The sequence below is a fragment of the Epinephelus moara genome, chromosome 12, assembly GCF_006386435.1.
Source record: "Epinephelus moara isolate mb chromosome 12, YSFRI_EMoa_1.0, whole genome shotgun sequence".
Lineage (NCBI taxonomy): Eukaryota > Metazoa > Chordata > Actinopteri > Perciformes > Serranidae > Epinephelus > Epinephelus moara.
Window position 1 is genome coordinate 37694420 of NC_065517.1, and position 15869 is coordinate 37710288.

At 42.5% G+C, this 15869-nt stretch overlaps 1 protein-coding gene across 1 annotated transcript; it reads right to left on the minus strand.

Annotated features, from left to right (window-relative positions):
• Positions 1 to 15702, minus strand: fkbp1b (FKBP prolyl isomerase 1B). The gene is made up of 4 exons (XM_050058707.1): positions 15352 to 15702; positions 14601 to 14648; positions 2240 to 2352; positions 1 to 759 (listed from the first exon to the last, which is right to left on the minus strand). The coding sequence occupies exons 1-4, from the start codon at positions 15386 to 15388 to the stop codon at positions 631 to 633; spliced, it is 327 nt and encodes a 108-aa protein (XP_049914664.1). The 5' UTR covers positions 15389 to 15702; the 3' UTR covers positions 1 to 630.
• Between the last annotated feature and the right edge of the window lie 167 nt (positions 15703 to 15869).

Here is a 15869-nt window from a genome sequence, read left to right on the forward strand (position 1 = left end):
TCTCAACACAGTACATGCCATTTTTATTCAAGAGTTGGTCGATAAACTGTCGTAGTAGCAATGGCTCTCAAAGAGTTCTGTACAGTATTGACTTGGGTTCAGTTGGATAGGGTACACTTGCAGTAAATGTTTATGAGGGATATAAAACATACTACACATAGCAACATCATTCAGAGCATTCAGCAGGACAAACCTTTATCAAAGTGGCAATGCAGACAGTGGTATATAATGCCCAGTTAAGACACAGAGCAGACGTCCTCTGTTGTTGAAACTGTAAGGCAGTATATGTTTTGATTGCAATGTAGTACGGCTTCTCATCAGATGACTGATTTCCTCATGGTTCAACAAAATTTACAACTTTAAAATGAAATTAATAAAATAGCATCTCTGACTAACAAACAGAAACCAAACCTCAGTGTGTGGGTGAAAAAGTCTTGCAGTATCTATAATGACAAGATGGCAACAAAGCAGCAGTAGATACGTTTAAATATTGAACTAAAGAAGACTGTAGATATCAAAGAAGAGTGGGTGGATGGTGGGAGGCAGCAGCCCAATATGGTCTCCCTGTGGAAACAGGTTGTGGCGAACGCAGCCTCGTTAAGCTTTAACCTTCGTACTTGACCTCGGGCATCACTCCAGCTTGAGCAGTTCCACATCGAATATAAGTGTGGCGTTCGGGGGGATGACTCCAGGGTGGCCTGTCGCTCCGTAAGCCATGTCTGGTGTGCAGGTGATTTTTGCCCTCTGGCCCAGGCTCATCTGAATAAGGGGAGAAAAGGAAAAACATAACTGAGTTTGCTGCTGATCATTGCTGCAACTAACAATTATTCTCATGATGCATTTGTGGCGCTCACTTGGGTGATGCCTCACTGTACAACCGGGTTTTGTACTAATAACATGATGCCTCACTGTACAACCGGGTTTTGTACTAATAACATTAGCATGTTGTGTTTGTTTGGAAAACGTGTTTAGTATAAGACAGTTGTTTTGTCAGTGAACCTTGTGAGTTGTAATGAAGCCAAATTTTGTAACGTTACCTTTGTTAAATGTTGCTGTTGTCCCTGGCTTCATATGAGTAGAGGAAAAGTCTGCTAGCCGCTAGGCTAATTTACACAATGTAAAATGCCATAGGCTTGTGCTAATAATGTTAGCATGTTGTATTTGTGGGGAAAATGTGTCCAGATAAAGACAAGTGTTTGTCTGTGAATGCTGCGAGTTATAGTGAAGCTGATTTGTGTACTTGTGTTTGAAATTGTCTCTATTAAGCCATGTTTAATGTGCGTTTGATGTGTGTTTTGAATCAACTAAACTTTACAGCACTTCACAGAAACTAGCCGCCAACTAGTGTCTTGGAGGTGTAACTGCAGAGTGACACAGACACACCACTGCACAAGTGTGTAGGCTACGGCGTAGGGTCTGCTGCACAACTTTAAATCCAGTTTAACTCAAGATAATCCACAGACCTTGTGAACAGTTTCATGTAGGAACTATTTTCTTTCTACCAAACTACATCTGCTAATCATATCACCATGCAGATGGAAGCATTCCTCTAATGCCAGCTCACCCAGCACCACTGAGCTAGCTAACGTTACATGTCAGCTGAGGACACCAATAATGGTCATATCTTGCGCTGTCACGTCCTTGAGTAGATGTGCGCTTCCTTCTGTTTGGTAGAAAAAAATAGTTCCTACATGAAACTGCTCACAACAAGGTCTGTGGATTATCTTGAGTAACCAGGTCATGATTTCTGGAAAGAGACATTGCTGGGTTAGTTCCATTATACTGGAGAGAAGGCAGACATCTCTACGGTCGATATCTCCAACACTCGGCAACTCACACCAAAACAATTTAAACTGATAAACAGAACAACAGGAAAGAGGGAACATATGTGTTTCTATGTGATTATCTTTTGAGTATCAAATCCCCACCCTCTATAGACTTTAAAGGTGGTTTAAAATGTAGTTTTAGTAAGAGTATGACTCTGAAAAGGCTGCTGCGGATTCACACTAAGTCTTCAGTGTCAGATGTCAGAGCTACACCTTCAGCACTTTCATATCAGACATAACTTTGCCAAAAACAACACTAATTGCCTTAGACATCACAAATGTAAATGACTTAATTAACTTCTTGCAGCAGTCGAAAGGGCTGAAGGATGTGTGGTAATGTGATGAAGTAATGAGCCTCTCAGTGAAACTAGGCAAAGTGTCAAAGAATCCGTGCTGTAACTTTCCCCTCTTACCTGTGCTACTCCTTCCTCCCAGCCCTTAATGACCTCATTCCGTCCAATCTTGAATTTAAATGGCTTGTTCCTGTCTCGGGAGGAGTCAAACTTCTTCCCATTCTGCAGCATACCTGCCAAAGAGAAAATGACATGAACAAAAGTCAGAGTGGTGAAGCAGCTGGCTCAGAAACTACCCATCTTGGTCATCTGATACAAAATAAAGACGAATCACACACTGTGGTACTTTATCTAACTCCTAATTCATTATCGTCTTTTATCACAGTGTGATGCCAGATCAATGCACGCCCTTTCCTCAGCAGCTAATGTTTGGGAAAGAGGCATTTTAAGATTAAAGGAATAAAGTAATGCTGGCTCCAGACTGAGGAATTATTCTGGCGGGGCTTCTTATCAGGATCTTGGGTCGGTTTCAATTACCCAAATGAACAAAGGGAATGTGAATCAGGAAGCATTGGCCTGATTTAGTGGATTATTTTTAAAGTTAACTAGGCCAGTGCTTGCCTGTATCTAGACCACAGGGAGAAAAGGGGTAACAAAGGCGGAGCAGTGCAGGACTGTTCCTTCAGAACACTGACCGACATGATAATAACATCTGGGCCTTTAAGCACAACTAAAGGCACTGGCACAACATCATCAGTCATCTTAACACGCACTTCTTCACTTCCCATGACCACATCCCCTTAGTGGAATTTAAGTTGTCATTTGAAACGACTGACAACTCAAACTTTCTGATGCTTTCGATATGCAAGAGACCAAGTCAACATACAGTTCATGGGGTGTCTCTCAACGTCAAGGACAGATCCTTAAATAGCTGAATTTCAAGGATGCTATGTCAACCAGTCTCGCTAAGGACTGTTCCAATGTCAAGGATCCTTGAAATAGAGTGTGCCAGTAAACCCAGAACTCTGTTAGCGCTTTTAGCACTTCCGGTTCTCTCGTCTAAAAGTCAATACATTTTTTGAATGGGATTTTGGTAAAATGCCTCAAATAAGGTCTGTGGTTCACAAAAGCTTAAGCGAGTTTCAGGTTTTGTTCTACAACATAAAACACGTCAGTAAATACCCTACTTGTGAATTTTGAAGCTTTTACGTGTCGTGAAAAAGGCGGTTGCTAACAAGTTGCTCAATACAACTACAAACCCTGTCGGGGACATTAAAGGTCATCACCCCCGAACAGGCGAGAGTGCTGGCAGTCCGCCATTACAGCTTCTTATTTAGCTTAAATAGTCCGATTTCCCCATTATACAGTGTTTTTAAAATAAAGCAGCCGAAATCATTTGAAAGCTTAGTGGCGGTGACGTCAAGAGTCATGCGACCATGGAGTAGTCATGTAGTGTGTTAAAGCCTAACGTTAGCTTTTTACTTCTGGTGATCGCATTTAAGCTTCAAATGCAGTATGAAAGGTGTTCTTATGTGAAGATTATCTCGCTGAACAAAACCTGTAAGTATCATAAACTTGTGTTAGCCACAGAGCTTATTTTCTGACATAATCCAAAACGCAATGCAAAAATCACATTCACTTTCTCTTCCGGGAACCAGCGCGATGCTAAACTTCCAGGTTTTGATGTCAGCCCTGGCACACTCTATTCTAGAGAAGACAGAGTCCTTCAGTCAGAGAATTTTCAAGTGTGTATTCTCAGCAGGTATAAAGTACCCACAAATCTTTGCACACGATTTGCTGGAAGAGAAATCGGGGTCTCTTCAATTAAACCTGCGCCAGCCGAGCTCGGCAGGATTTAGATAAATATGTCATTTATTTGGATTAATATCTCCCAGAGTTTATATTATACAAGCAAAAAAAAAATACTGACAGAAACCTCATAATTTATGCTTTCCAATGTGTCCACTGCCAAATAATTAGATCTTTAAAATACCGTGATTAAGATAAAACATAAAAGCTTTTTAATTAATCATTCACAGCAGTATTAGAGTGCCAAGTTTCAATTAGCCTACCTCTTTGTTTTTTTAAGTATAATCCATATTCTCCCTAAAAGTCACGTGACTTTGAGAATAGTGCTTACTTTGTTCAAATTGTACGACAACGTTAGAGAGGGCCAAAAAGTCAAATCTTATTTAAGACTGTTCATTTCTTTTTTAATAAGAAGGATGTTCACTGAAAAAAGTTGCACATCTTGTCTTTGATGCATTAATATTTCTTTATTAAAATGCAAGGTTAAGTGATTCCACAATTATTTTGGCCAGGTGACATGACATTTACATACTGTGCCTAATCTATATTGCTCATTAACTTTTTAAACCTAGATCACAGTCACACAGCAGGGATTCAACCTGGTCCACAAGATCCACTTGCATTTTGGAGGTTGCTCTGTGATAGTCCTTTGATTTATCTTCCTCTGTCATACTTCAACAAGTGTGAATACTTGGCATTTAAAGTTGTGTGCTAACTGAAGTCATCCAGTCATATGAATGTTGGTACTGTACTGCTTCTCCCCTTTCACTCCCCCTAAACTTAGTAGGTCCATCATTTCCAAGAATCACTGGAGCCCAGATATCAGTGGACTGGGCTCGGTCCAACCATGGAGTCATCAAGTGCACACACCGAGGCAAATGCCACCTGCTACAGGGCATTCGGGTGGCAGAGAGGCAAAACTTTCATGCGTCAACCGCAGAAAAGCGGGTTCAGTTTCTGGCAGCAGTGGATGCTTCTTGAAAGGAAACACTCATTGGCAATGTTCACAGGTAGAAAGCCACTGGGGGAGCATATCCTGGGTGCTGCACTAATTAGTCTAACTGGTTGGTTAGGGAGTCTGTTTGGACTGCTAGTGTAAAAGCCTACGCTTGAAAACACTGTTGGTTATGGCTCCTCCCTGTTACTCCACAAGGAACAGCTTACAACTCTGACTGTACTGGAGGAGGAAGCAGCAAGCCCCCAGGAAGAGCGTAAAGCCAATCTGACATAATGGCAAAACTCTGGAATTACAGTGTTCAGGTCGTCATGTGATGCCATGAGGCCCTACGAGAGTTTTTCCCATACTGTGAAAGCGACGTCTGTAAAGCCCCGCTTCCACCAAATACTTTCGGTATGGTACCTTTGGAACTAAAAGTAAACCTTCAAACACAACCTAGACCCTAGGTCCGTTCAGTGTTTCCACCACAAACAGTACTCTTAAATGTGGGCAGGGTTGTTGTCACTCACTGCTCCGTCCAGCACTCACTGTATTTCCTCCTTTATCAGTCTGCACCTGGTTTATCGTCCACAGAACGAGGCTGCACGCATTTTCAGAACAAATTGAACAGGCTGCAGTGAGAGTCTTTCTCCATGGGATATTTAAATATAGCAGCTTTGTGCATTTAGTCCTTCTCAGGCAAGCTCAGGGGTTTAATGTTGCCGTAGTCCACAGGAACGACGCTCTGCATCACTTTTTTCCTCCACGTTAGGATTAGAAGATCCACTCTTAACTAAAAGTGTATGTCATCCAAGAGAAACAATAAAAACTTCATCGTCGTCAACTCATGCATTGAGTAACATTACAAGTTAACGTTCCACCTTAAAAGTTGCCGGCAGTCGGCCCAGTGAATTATTATTTTCTTAGTCTACAGCTGCTGTGAGAGGCAGCAAAACATTATTTGATTTTATAGTTTACTAATATATGTAAACAGTGGTTACATGAGCCTCAAAACCAGCCACAACTCAGCCCTGAGCAGAGTGACCGTCCTCTACTGACCAATCAGACTGCAGTGTTCACAGCTCCACCTTTTAGTACCAGATCTGTGTGCTAGGTACCCCAACAGAGGGGGGACCAAACATGGGGACGCTAAGGAACGGTTATACTGGTACCATCCACAACTTTTCAGAATGGAAACAGGAAAAAATGTGTACCAACTGAACTGAACTGAACCATACTGCTTGGTGGGAATGGGGCTTAATCTAGCCTGCTCGGCTGACAGAGGTCTCTGGTGTGCTTTCTCTATGGACCCAATAAAATGGAAGACCCTGGTAATTTTAGATGCAAAACCCAAACTCTTATGGCTTCATGCGCAACTGTACAACTTCAGAGGGATGAATGGGGCCGTCCCTGCACCACTGTATCTAGTTCGCCTTATAAATTCATGGCAGCAGCAGCCAGTAGAGGGGTTAACAGCAGCAGGGCCTGTGATACACACTGGTAGCTAGCTAAAACCGGTTTGAAAAACAAACAAAAAACAATGGAGATAGCACCACCTGCTCCTCGTTTCCTGTGGAGAAAAATACACAGCAGCATTGCTCTGAAGAGAGATATGAATTCCATTATTTCATCGAGTTACAGCATGGTAATGCATTGTGTAATGCTCTCAGACACTTTTAGTTCTTGCTGCAACATAGAGAGAGCCAGGCTAAGCAGGTGCATAATGTTTTACTCATGTCTGTCAGATTGTATCTCCCAGGAGAGCAGAAACATCCAAAACTACCCCAGTGTATCAGTGCTTTGTTATCACTTTTGGATAGCTAAGCATGGGTGGGGTCTCTGCAAAAATAAAGCAGGGGCCCGTCCCTTCCTGAGGCTGACTCCCAGACTCTCTCCTCATGAAAGATTTCACTTGGTAGTGCTCTGGCTAGATCTGCAAAAAAATCTGTGGCGCACAGGGGTGGGGTTATTTTTACTCAGTTTACTGTATCCTGTCTCACTCCCGTCTAGGACGGCTGCCAGCACAACAACCCCCCTCAGCAGCCCAAGTGTGGATGAAACGAGATGCGTGTAAAGCTATCTGTCTACAACAAACTTAAATATGTCTTGCTGCGTATCGCAGCTGCAGAAGCTCACGTCTCAATGGAAAGAAGAAAATCTTGCTCATGCTTCATTAAGACAGCAAGTGCCACAAACTAGGAGTAGGTATTGGGAGTATTTTCAGCAAAGACAATTAATGGCACATTGACTGCTGCAGCACAGATAGCCTGAAAATGATTCTCAGCAGTGGCTTAAAAATTACTTGTGCCAAACAAAACGCAACTCTGAACAAGATGTGGGGTGTCCTGATTCTTCAGTGGACCAGCAGGGTTTGCTGAATAATTATTCACATGCTATCAAACACAAAGACAACTCAATATTGAATCACGTTGAATCAGCTGAGGGTTCTTATCAGCTCGTCTTTCTTTCCTCAGCTCTGTGATGTTGGGATTGAACACTTCCCACGGCATTCAATCACAACATTCTCCGTTGGAAGGCATCTCCTTACACACAACCCTGTGTTTCAGCCTCTATCTATTTCTGTGTCACACACCGAGGGCCTTAAGGTCTCAGCACGTTTCGTGGTGAACTCTGGAGCTCAAACATGGTAAGGAATAACGTCCACATTTAGGCATGACATCATATCCAGTGAGCCTGTTGCTCCCAAAGCTCACGCATCTTGTCAGTGGAGCTGGACAAGGCTGTTTATCATCGTAACCTGGTGCCAAACTACATCAATCACAGAGACCCACAGGCTGCTGTAGTTTTCTTCATACTGACTGAGATCAGATCAGCTTCCATTTTATTCCTTCAGGCAGAGCCTCACACTAAGAGTTGGGCTTGCGATTGGAGGACTGCCGGCTCAGCCTGGCGCAAACCCTGTAACAGCTCTTCAAATCTATGATCTGCCCCCGAATCAGGCAGTTCACCATTAGATTTTCAAGCTTTTGGTCAGTCATACTATAGATGTAACAATATATCAAATTTCGTGTTATCACAATAAGGCTAGTCGACTAGTCTAAAAAAGGGAAAACATTCAGAAAACAGTCCAAATTTCATGTACTGCCAAATCGCGCTGTTTTTGTAAGAGAACATCTCTCCAATTTCCCACCGTGCTGTTTTAAAACTCCGGTCTACTCGAGCATTACCGCGGGGAGGGGGACTGCTGTCTGACAGGTCTGTAGCACCCACAGGTGACGGGCGGCTGCATGACAGTTAAGCGGCCTTGTACATGAATAAAACAGTAATTGGTTTTAACCGACAAATATTTCTGGTGCCGACTAGCGAGGAGGCGGATGTTTAATTGTTTAAACGTCTAATCGCGTGGATCCCTTATCACAACCCCTGCGATATGACTCGTTTCACCATTGGGATTTGACCCATACAGTCTGATAACATTTGCATGTCTTAAAGAGCTACACAGGCCCAACTTTTTGGGCTTCATGTGCTACTGAGCAACAGCATCAGGCTAGCCATCTGTCAGCAAAGCCAACAGAAAATCAAATAAAAGGTAAGAAATCTACAACACAAAACATTTATATTTCACCACTTCTAAAGTAATCGTGCTTCATAATGAGGCGCTAAAGCTCAGTGAGTCAATGGAGCACCAGACGAAAAAGGAAACCACATGATTTTGTGTATTTTCTTGAAAATTAAAGGGTTAGTTACCAGTTGAAGGATGTCGGGCTTTCAAAAGCAACATCAACCGAAACTGACATCCCTGGCTCAGACCCAAAGAGAGATGAAGATGAGAGAGAGGTGGAGTGCTGCACTTTGGGTCGGACCAGTGTGAAAAAAATATATTAAAAATCAGGTGCTCTTCAGTACAGGATGACAGAATGAAAAACAGAGAGAAAGGCCTTCAAAAAAGATTTCAAGTTGGCCACAAAGAGGCAGACTGAGGCACTCTGATGGTGATAGGAATAAAAATCCTTTATTGTAAGGGATACCAACGCGTTGCAACCGGCATGGTCTTCTTCAGGGTAGTGCTAACTAATGGGTTACAGGTGTGTGAATTTATACATGTCTGATCTCTATTCACACAAAAAAGGATTGTTAGTATCGAAGTGCATGTGAAATTGTACAAGGTTATGCTCTATGAGAAGCAGCTTAGTGGGTGTAGGGCAAACTACAGCTGTAGAGCGACATCAGAATGGCAAGGGTGCACAAGAATAATAAAACAGTTTAAAAAAGGGAGTTAAATAAAAACCTCACAGGAAGGGAGAGAAGTCATTGTCTTCATTGAGTCCAGGAAAAGTAGTAGCACTGAGAGTGTTGATCCAAAATGTCCCCTCAGTGCCACTACTTGTCCTGGACTCAATGAAGACAATGACTTCCTTCCCTTCCTGTGAGGTTTTTATTATTTTCAAGTCTATCTACTTGCCTGAAGTCGGCCTTTCTCTCTGTTTTTTCCAAAGAGATATGAATTATTAAATACAGCCATCATCTTTCTTCATTCTTTAATGCTGTGATAAACATCTTATCGTGGACTTTTTATCCTGGCGATATCGCACTGTGAGATTTTGGTGCTGTTGCATCCCTTACTGTAATTAGACTGGGCAGCTCAGTGTGTACATGTGTGAAGGCATCGCAGGCCAGTGAAAGATAATCCAAGAGTCTAACAGATGATAACACATCTCAGTCCAACTTGACCCACACAGACTGCAGCTCTGAGATGTGCTGCTGATAGAGCTGCTGTGAACAGACTGAGAGTCAGGCGTGACAGAAACCAGAATATGTTTCAAAGACCGAGCCGCTTTTCTACGTTCTTTTTTTTGTTTTGTTGGCAAAGCAAGAGCCTCACAGGCCTCGTGGCAATAAGCACTCTGCTAATTTGGGCAACCACAACTCTCACCAGAGTCACAGGGTGGGTGTGGGGGGGTCACACATATGTGAATGTCTATGTGCTCTGGCATGTGTGTGTCTGCATGTTTAAAATCCCAGAGGAGAAAGTGAGGATTAAAAAGCTTCAGCAGTGTGAGGCAGCCTCTGTGAGAAATGAGCTTCCCCAGTGTTGAATGGTGGACACAGAGTGGTTTCCAATCCCATTATGTATTGGGAAATCACTCTGCCCTAACCCGTACTGTTTCTCTGGCTCAGTGCAGGCTGCAGTGCAGTGCAGGGTTTCTGCACAAACAGCCAGCTGGATGACTCGTGTCCCAGATCTACAGCTAACCTCTATCACCACTACTGTCTTTGTATCAGATCTTCAACTGATCCTGCATCTGAGCGTTTAAATGAAACAAATGTGAGATAGTGTCCGTCTTTAACGACCTTGAAAGTAAGTATGTCATGTTAAATCCCCATTAGTTTAGGTTTCATACAAATTCCTGCATATCTAAGGGTGCTTTCAGACCTAGAGTTGTCTTGCTTTGTCTGAATCAGGGACAAATTTTGTACAAAGTTGCATAATTTTTAGAGTTGGTTCGGCAGCATTTACAAGAGGACCAGATCAGATGCCTTGTGTGAGAAAGCTGCTCTTGATTGGTCAGAAAAATCCAGGAAGTAAAGCAAACGTTGAAGAAGAGTACACTTGCAAGATAAATGTGACACTTTCTAATGTCACAATGGAGGGACAACTACGCAGGTTGATTTTAGCGCTGCTCATCGTGGACTATATTGCTGTCATTGTTCATTTTAGTCAAACCATACAGTTTGAAAACGAGGCGCGGCTCCAACTAGAAAACAATGTTTTGATGCATTGGATGTGCTGAATGTGCATATTAAGGCAGTACAGGAGGAGGTGCACATTAATAATCCTCCAGGACTGTAACATGCTCATGTTTAACCCAAACAATGTGTCATGTGACTGCAGTTGCTTCACATCCAGGTCGGAACACCTTCTCACCACAAACCAACCGCACCAGAGTTCGTTTGTAACCGAACTGAGACCACCTCTTCAAGAAGGTCTCGGTCCGGTTGTTTTGGTGCACACCTGAGTGTGATTGCTGTGTTCACACCTGCCCAAACGAACCGCACTGAGGGGGCAAATGAACTTGAGTTTGATTGAACTGAACCAAACAGGGCAGGTGTGAAAGTAATCCACACTGGCTGACTGTACTAATTAATCGGGACTAACCAAAATAGAAGATTATCGTCTGTGTTTTAGGATTGGTTTCTGCCTATTAAATTACAAAAATGTGAATGAAAAATCTAAATGAAATGAGAAATGCCTCTTTAAAGCACCATTATACAATGTGTGACTTACTTACAGGTGCACACATACCTTACCGTTAAGTATCCTGCATATGTTACAGTATTTATTACAATACAAATCCTTTCATATTCTCAAAGAAAACAACATTCTTCAGCTAATCTCCCGGCTTGTGCTCAACACAAAGGTCTTATTTTGTCATGGTGTACAGCTCTACCTTTAAACACTGGTGTATTCATTTCTATATAAGCACTGCACACGCATTTCCCCTGCTGCTACAATAACATATTTACAGCTCTTTTTGTGTTCAATACACAAGCTCCTTGCTTTGGCTTAACTCTGCATTTAGCGTGCCACTGCTGCTAAGTTACCGAGAGCTTATGGGTAAATCCTGTGAGTCAAAAAGGGAAAGACAAAAGCAGAGAGAGAGAGATGGGGAATAGTTGAATCAAACAGGCTGAGTCACACAATGAAGAACGCAAGCTGAAGATAGTTGTGTGTGCAGAGTTTACTCTAAACAACCACACCAGCCGTTCCCAGGCTCTAGCACATCCTGGTGTTAACAGGTCTTGTAGACAGGAGACTGGCCGGCTTTGTTCCATTCAGGGATATGACCAGTACAACAGAGACCAGCTGTTAAAGGGTGAACTTGGAACTTTTTTTTATCTGGACACTGTTTTCCTATGTTTTTGTGTGACTAATGGAGACAGCACTCTTTAAAACTGGTCCAGTGTTGAGTTTGAGGGCTGCAGCCAGCAGCAGTGGAACAGGCTGCACTGTAACGTAAATAGGCAGCTGCACACTGTCAACTTCTGTCCACTAAACTTGCTTGTTTTTGACACTTCAGGGTTCAACATCTGTGTTTTTTTCTTCACTTGCCCAGTCAGGAAAGTGGGTCAGAAATGTACTTGCCCTATACCAGGGGTAGGAAACCTGCAGCTCAGGAGCCACATACAGCTCTTTAGACCTTCCCCAGACACTACATTTTGGGTTTACTGGACCTTGTACTTCATTCTGCTTAATTAAGGCCTGTTGTCCTCGTTTGTGGACACTTTTTTGTGCCATCTAGTGGTAGTAAGACCAAAGTACACTAATTAATGTAAAAACAAGATGGTCGCAAAGTGGACAAGGTACAAAACCTGATCAGAATTAATGGTTGAAACTTGTTTATTTATGATTAATAATGTTTGTAGTTTGATATGGCAACAATTTTTACGATTTTAAGAACGGTACCAAGCTAAGGAGCTGTTAATTAGAAAGTATTCATTTGAAGACATTGGGAATTTGTCATCTTCTCATTTGAGGACATTGGGACTTTATTATCATCTCGTTTAAGGACATTGGGACTTGTCTATCGTCTCATTTGAGGACATTGGGACATTATTATTGTCTCATTTAAGGACAATGTGACTTTATTGTCATCTCGTTTGAAGACACTCGGACGTTGTTATCGTCTCATTTAAGGACATTGGGACTTGTCTATCGTCTCGTTTAAGGACAATGGGACTTTATTATGGTCTCGTTTGAGGACATTGGGACTTTATTGTCATCTCGTTTGAGGACAATGTGACTTTAATGTCGTCTCGTTTGAGGACATTGGACTTTAATGTCGTCTCGTTTGAGGACATTGGACTTTATCATCGTCTCATTTAAGGACAATGTGACTTTAATGTCGTCTCGTTTGAGGACATTGAGACTTTATTGTCGTCTCGTTTGAGGACAATGGGACTTTATTATCGTCCCTGAGGACATTGGGATGTTATTATCGTCTTGTTTGAAGACACTGGGACGTTATTATTGTCTCGTTTGAGTACATTAGGACTTCATTATCGTCTCGTTTAAGGACAATGTGACTTTACTGTCGTCTCGTTTAAGGACAATGTGACTTTAATGTCGTCTCGTTTGAGGACAATGGGACTTTACTGTCGTCTCGTTTGAGGACACTGGGACTTTGTCGTTGACAACGCTTAGTTTTTTAAACTTATCAGGTCCTTCTAGTCCAAAATAACTAGGAGCAATTAAAATGCATACCAAACAAAAGTTCTGGTCTCAGAAGGAAATGAATAACTATTTTTTTAAATGCAGTCTGGTGGGTTTGGTGATGGCGAAGTCAGGGCTGTTTGTGGTTACACAAAAGGGATCTTATTCTTTTATAAAAAGGTTTAACTCTGCCGGGATCCTGTCAATAATGTTGTCAGACACTTATATAATATATAATAATCTGACCCTGTCAGTGGCAGAAACAAGCACTTTTATTGTAATTACAATGAAGGTGCACAAAATCCCCAAGCAGTTACATTGCAGATTGTTTCACCACTAACATCGGCAGCGCTCTTGCTCAATCCTGGACCAGTTTCAAAAACTGATGTCTCCATTAGTCACCTACACATAAAAACATGGTCAACTGGATCCAGGTTGACGAACACCAAAGTTACCCTTTAATGGTGTGATTGTGAGAATTAAGCACAGGAAATAAAAGGCAGAAAACACAGAGAAGCGCATTCAAAATCAGTTTAATCCAAGAGTGGGGCTGAGGTGCTGATGGAGACTTAAACTTGTTATCTGCTTTTGTTAATTTACTGACCAAAACAGTGAGTTACTACCAAACCCTCACTATGGAAGACTCACGACTGGGATGTGCTGTATCTCTGCAAAACTCCAACAACTGGTCAGTCTTCCACTGAACCCAAAGAAGCTGAACAACACCACATTCATTATCCAGATTTGGTCTGACAACTCTCACACACTAGTCAAACAAAGCGATTGTTCCTCCATTAAACTAAGTCCTATGAGAAGTCAGTCCAGCCAAGTAATCTCAACAGATTAAGACATCCACGTGAGCCTATTTTAAATCATTGATGGGAAATCCCTAGCATCAGGGACAAGAAAGAATCGGCGACAGACTAAAGCACGCACACCTTCACAGAGAATGCACTACTCAAACACAAACCCGTTTACCACAGAGCCAATACCAGGGAGTGTGCAATAACTTTTATAGCTATGTAATAACACTGATACTCAGACAGACTGATGACTATGAACCAGGCTTTGTTTACTTTCTGTCTGACCTAGTTGTCTGGACTACCGACCCTGGGGCACTGAATAACCCAAATTTATTTCCTAAACGTCTCCGCGTCTTGCCGCCCCGCCTCACAATTGGGCAATCTGACAGGAAACAAACAGGAAAAATAAAGCATGTCTGTGCGTTTGTGTGTGCGCACGAGTATTCTACGTACAAGGTGCAAGTTGCAGCAGTCTCCAACATGGCACTGACAACACCAGTGTCACATTCCTCCTACAAAACAAAAGAAAACTAATATTTTTTTGCACGTACTGGCAGCTCCACCCTATCTCTGAAACTTTAGGCGACACGCAGGTGCCTACATGTCGTGCAGACTGTGAGAGCTGGGCTGCAAACCGACTCATGTTGTGTTACAGATATTGTCAAACCCGCAGGGACAAATTTCCCCTCTCAACAAGGAGACAGGAAACACGACTGGGTTCACGGCTGCCAGCACAAAACAAAAAGAAGGGTCAGTTACCTATGTAATGAACAACACATGTCTGGTTCTTCTTTGGAAATGTTCTTCCTGTTGAGAAGAGAAAGAAAACAAGGGTTACTGTGTGTTAGCACACCTCAGAGGCTGTCAGGCTTATCTTGTAGATTAACAATGTCTGGGTTAAGTCTGGTGAGGCATTCCTAGCAGGAATGTCATACTCCCCTTATGTCTACAAGCAAACTGAAGTCAAACATGAGTCTGAAAATCATCCTCAGTTTGAAACTTAAGCCTAGGGGCTTCTTTTTCCAGGACAAGGGGCTATGAAGTGCCTCTGAATATACTATTAGTGCATTTGAAAGAGAAAGAAATAAGCCTGGAGGAGTCCTGCAGGTTTAGACACACATGCATGTATCCTGAGCCAAATCTGTATTACCTTGTGTGCAAATTCTCAATGTAATAAGACATGCAGATTAATCTTGACTGAGTTAACCTGGTTATCAGTAACAGTATGTATGGAGAGTTCTAGAAATATGCTATGCAGGCGTTGGTGATGGTGAATAACAGTGAAAAATGGGATTTACAGACTTTTAAATTAATCCCGAATATTACTGTTAAATGCCACCTATTTAACGAGTAACCTAAAACACCTCCTACTAGACTGAAGTCAATGTTTCATGTGATTTAAGTTCAAATTTAACAAAATTTGAACGAGATTCCGGGGAAGTACCGAGCCCCAACACCACAACCACCACCCCCCGCATCAAAGCACACACAAGCGGATAAATTCACTCACCATCACCGGGGGATATTGTCTCGACTTCCACGCCCATGGTTGTGCTTCTTCAAAGAAATCAGCTCTGAAACATACAGCCTAGAAAGCCTTTTCCACAGCCAGTGGTGCCCGTTTCGAGGCTACAGGTCGGGCTGTATCGGTGGAAACCATGCATTCACCGACCACTACGGACCTGCAGCTGCAGCCAAGCGCGGGACAGCCAAGATATTTCCTGGTTTGTGGCTGAGACGGCGTCGAGATCTTCAACTGCAACGCGTACGTCGTCTTCAGCGTTTTCTAAAGATGGCGCCACAAGCACAAGACGGTTTGTGGGCTAAGTTTCAATAAATACACCAACCGTAGCATTACGCCATGTTTTTCATTTTCTAGTAAACTATTCTTCATCATAGTAAATATTTCACCGCTTTTAGTTCCCTTAACTGCCCTGTATTTAACAACAACACACAAGAAGCGCCCTCGAGTGGCCAAAACGGCTAAAACAAGACGGTTGTAAATCCACTACATATCCCATGATGCAC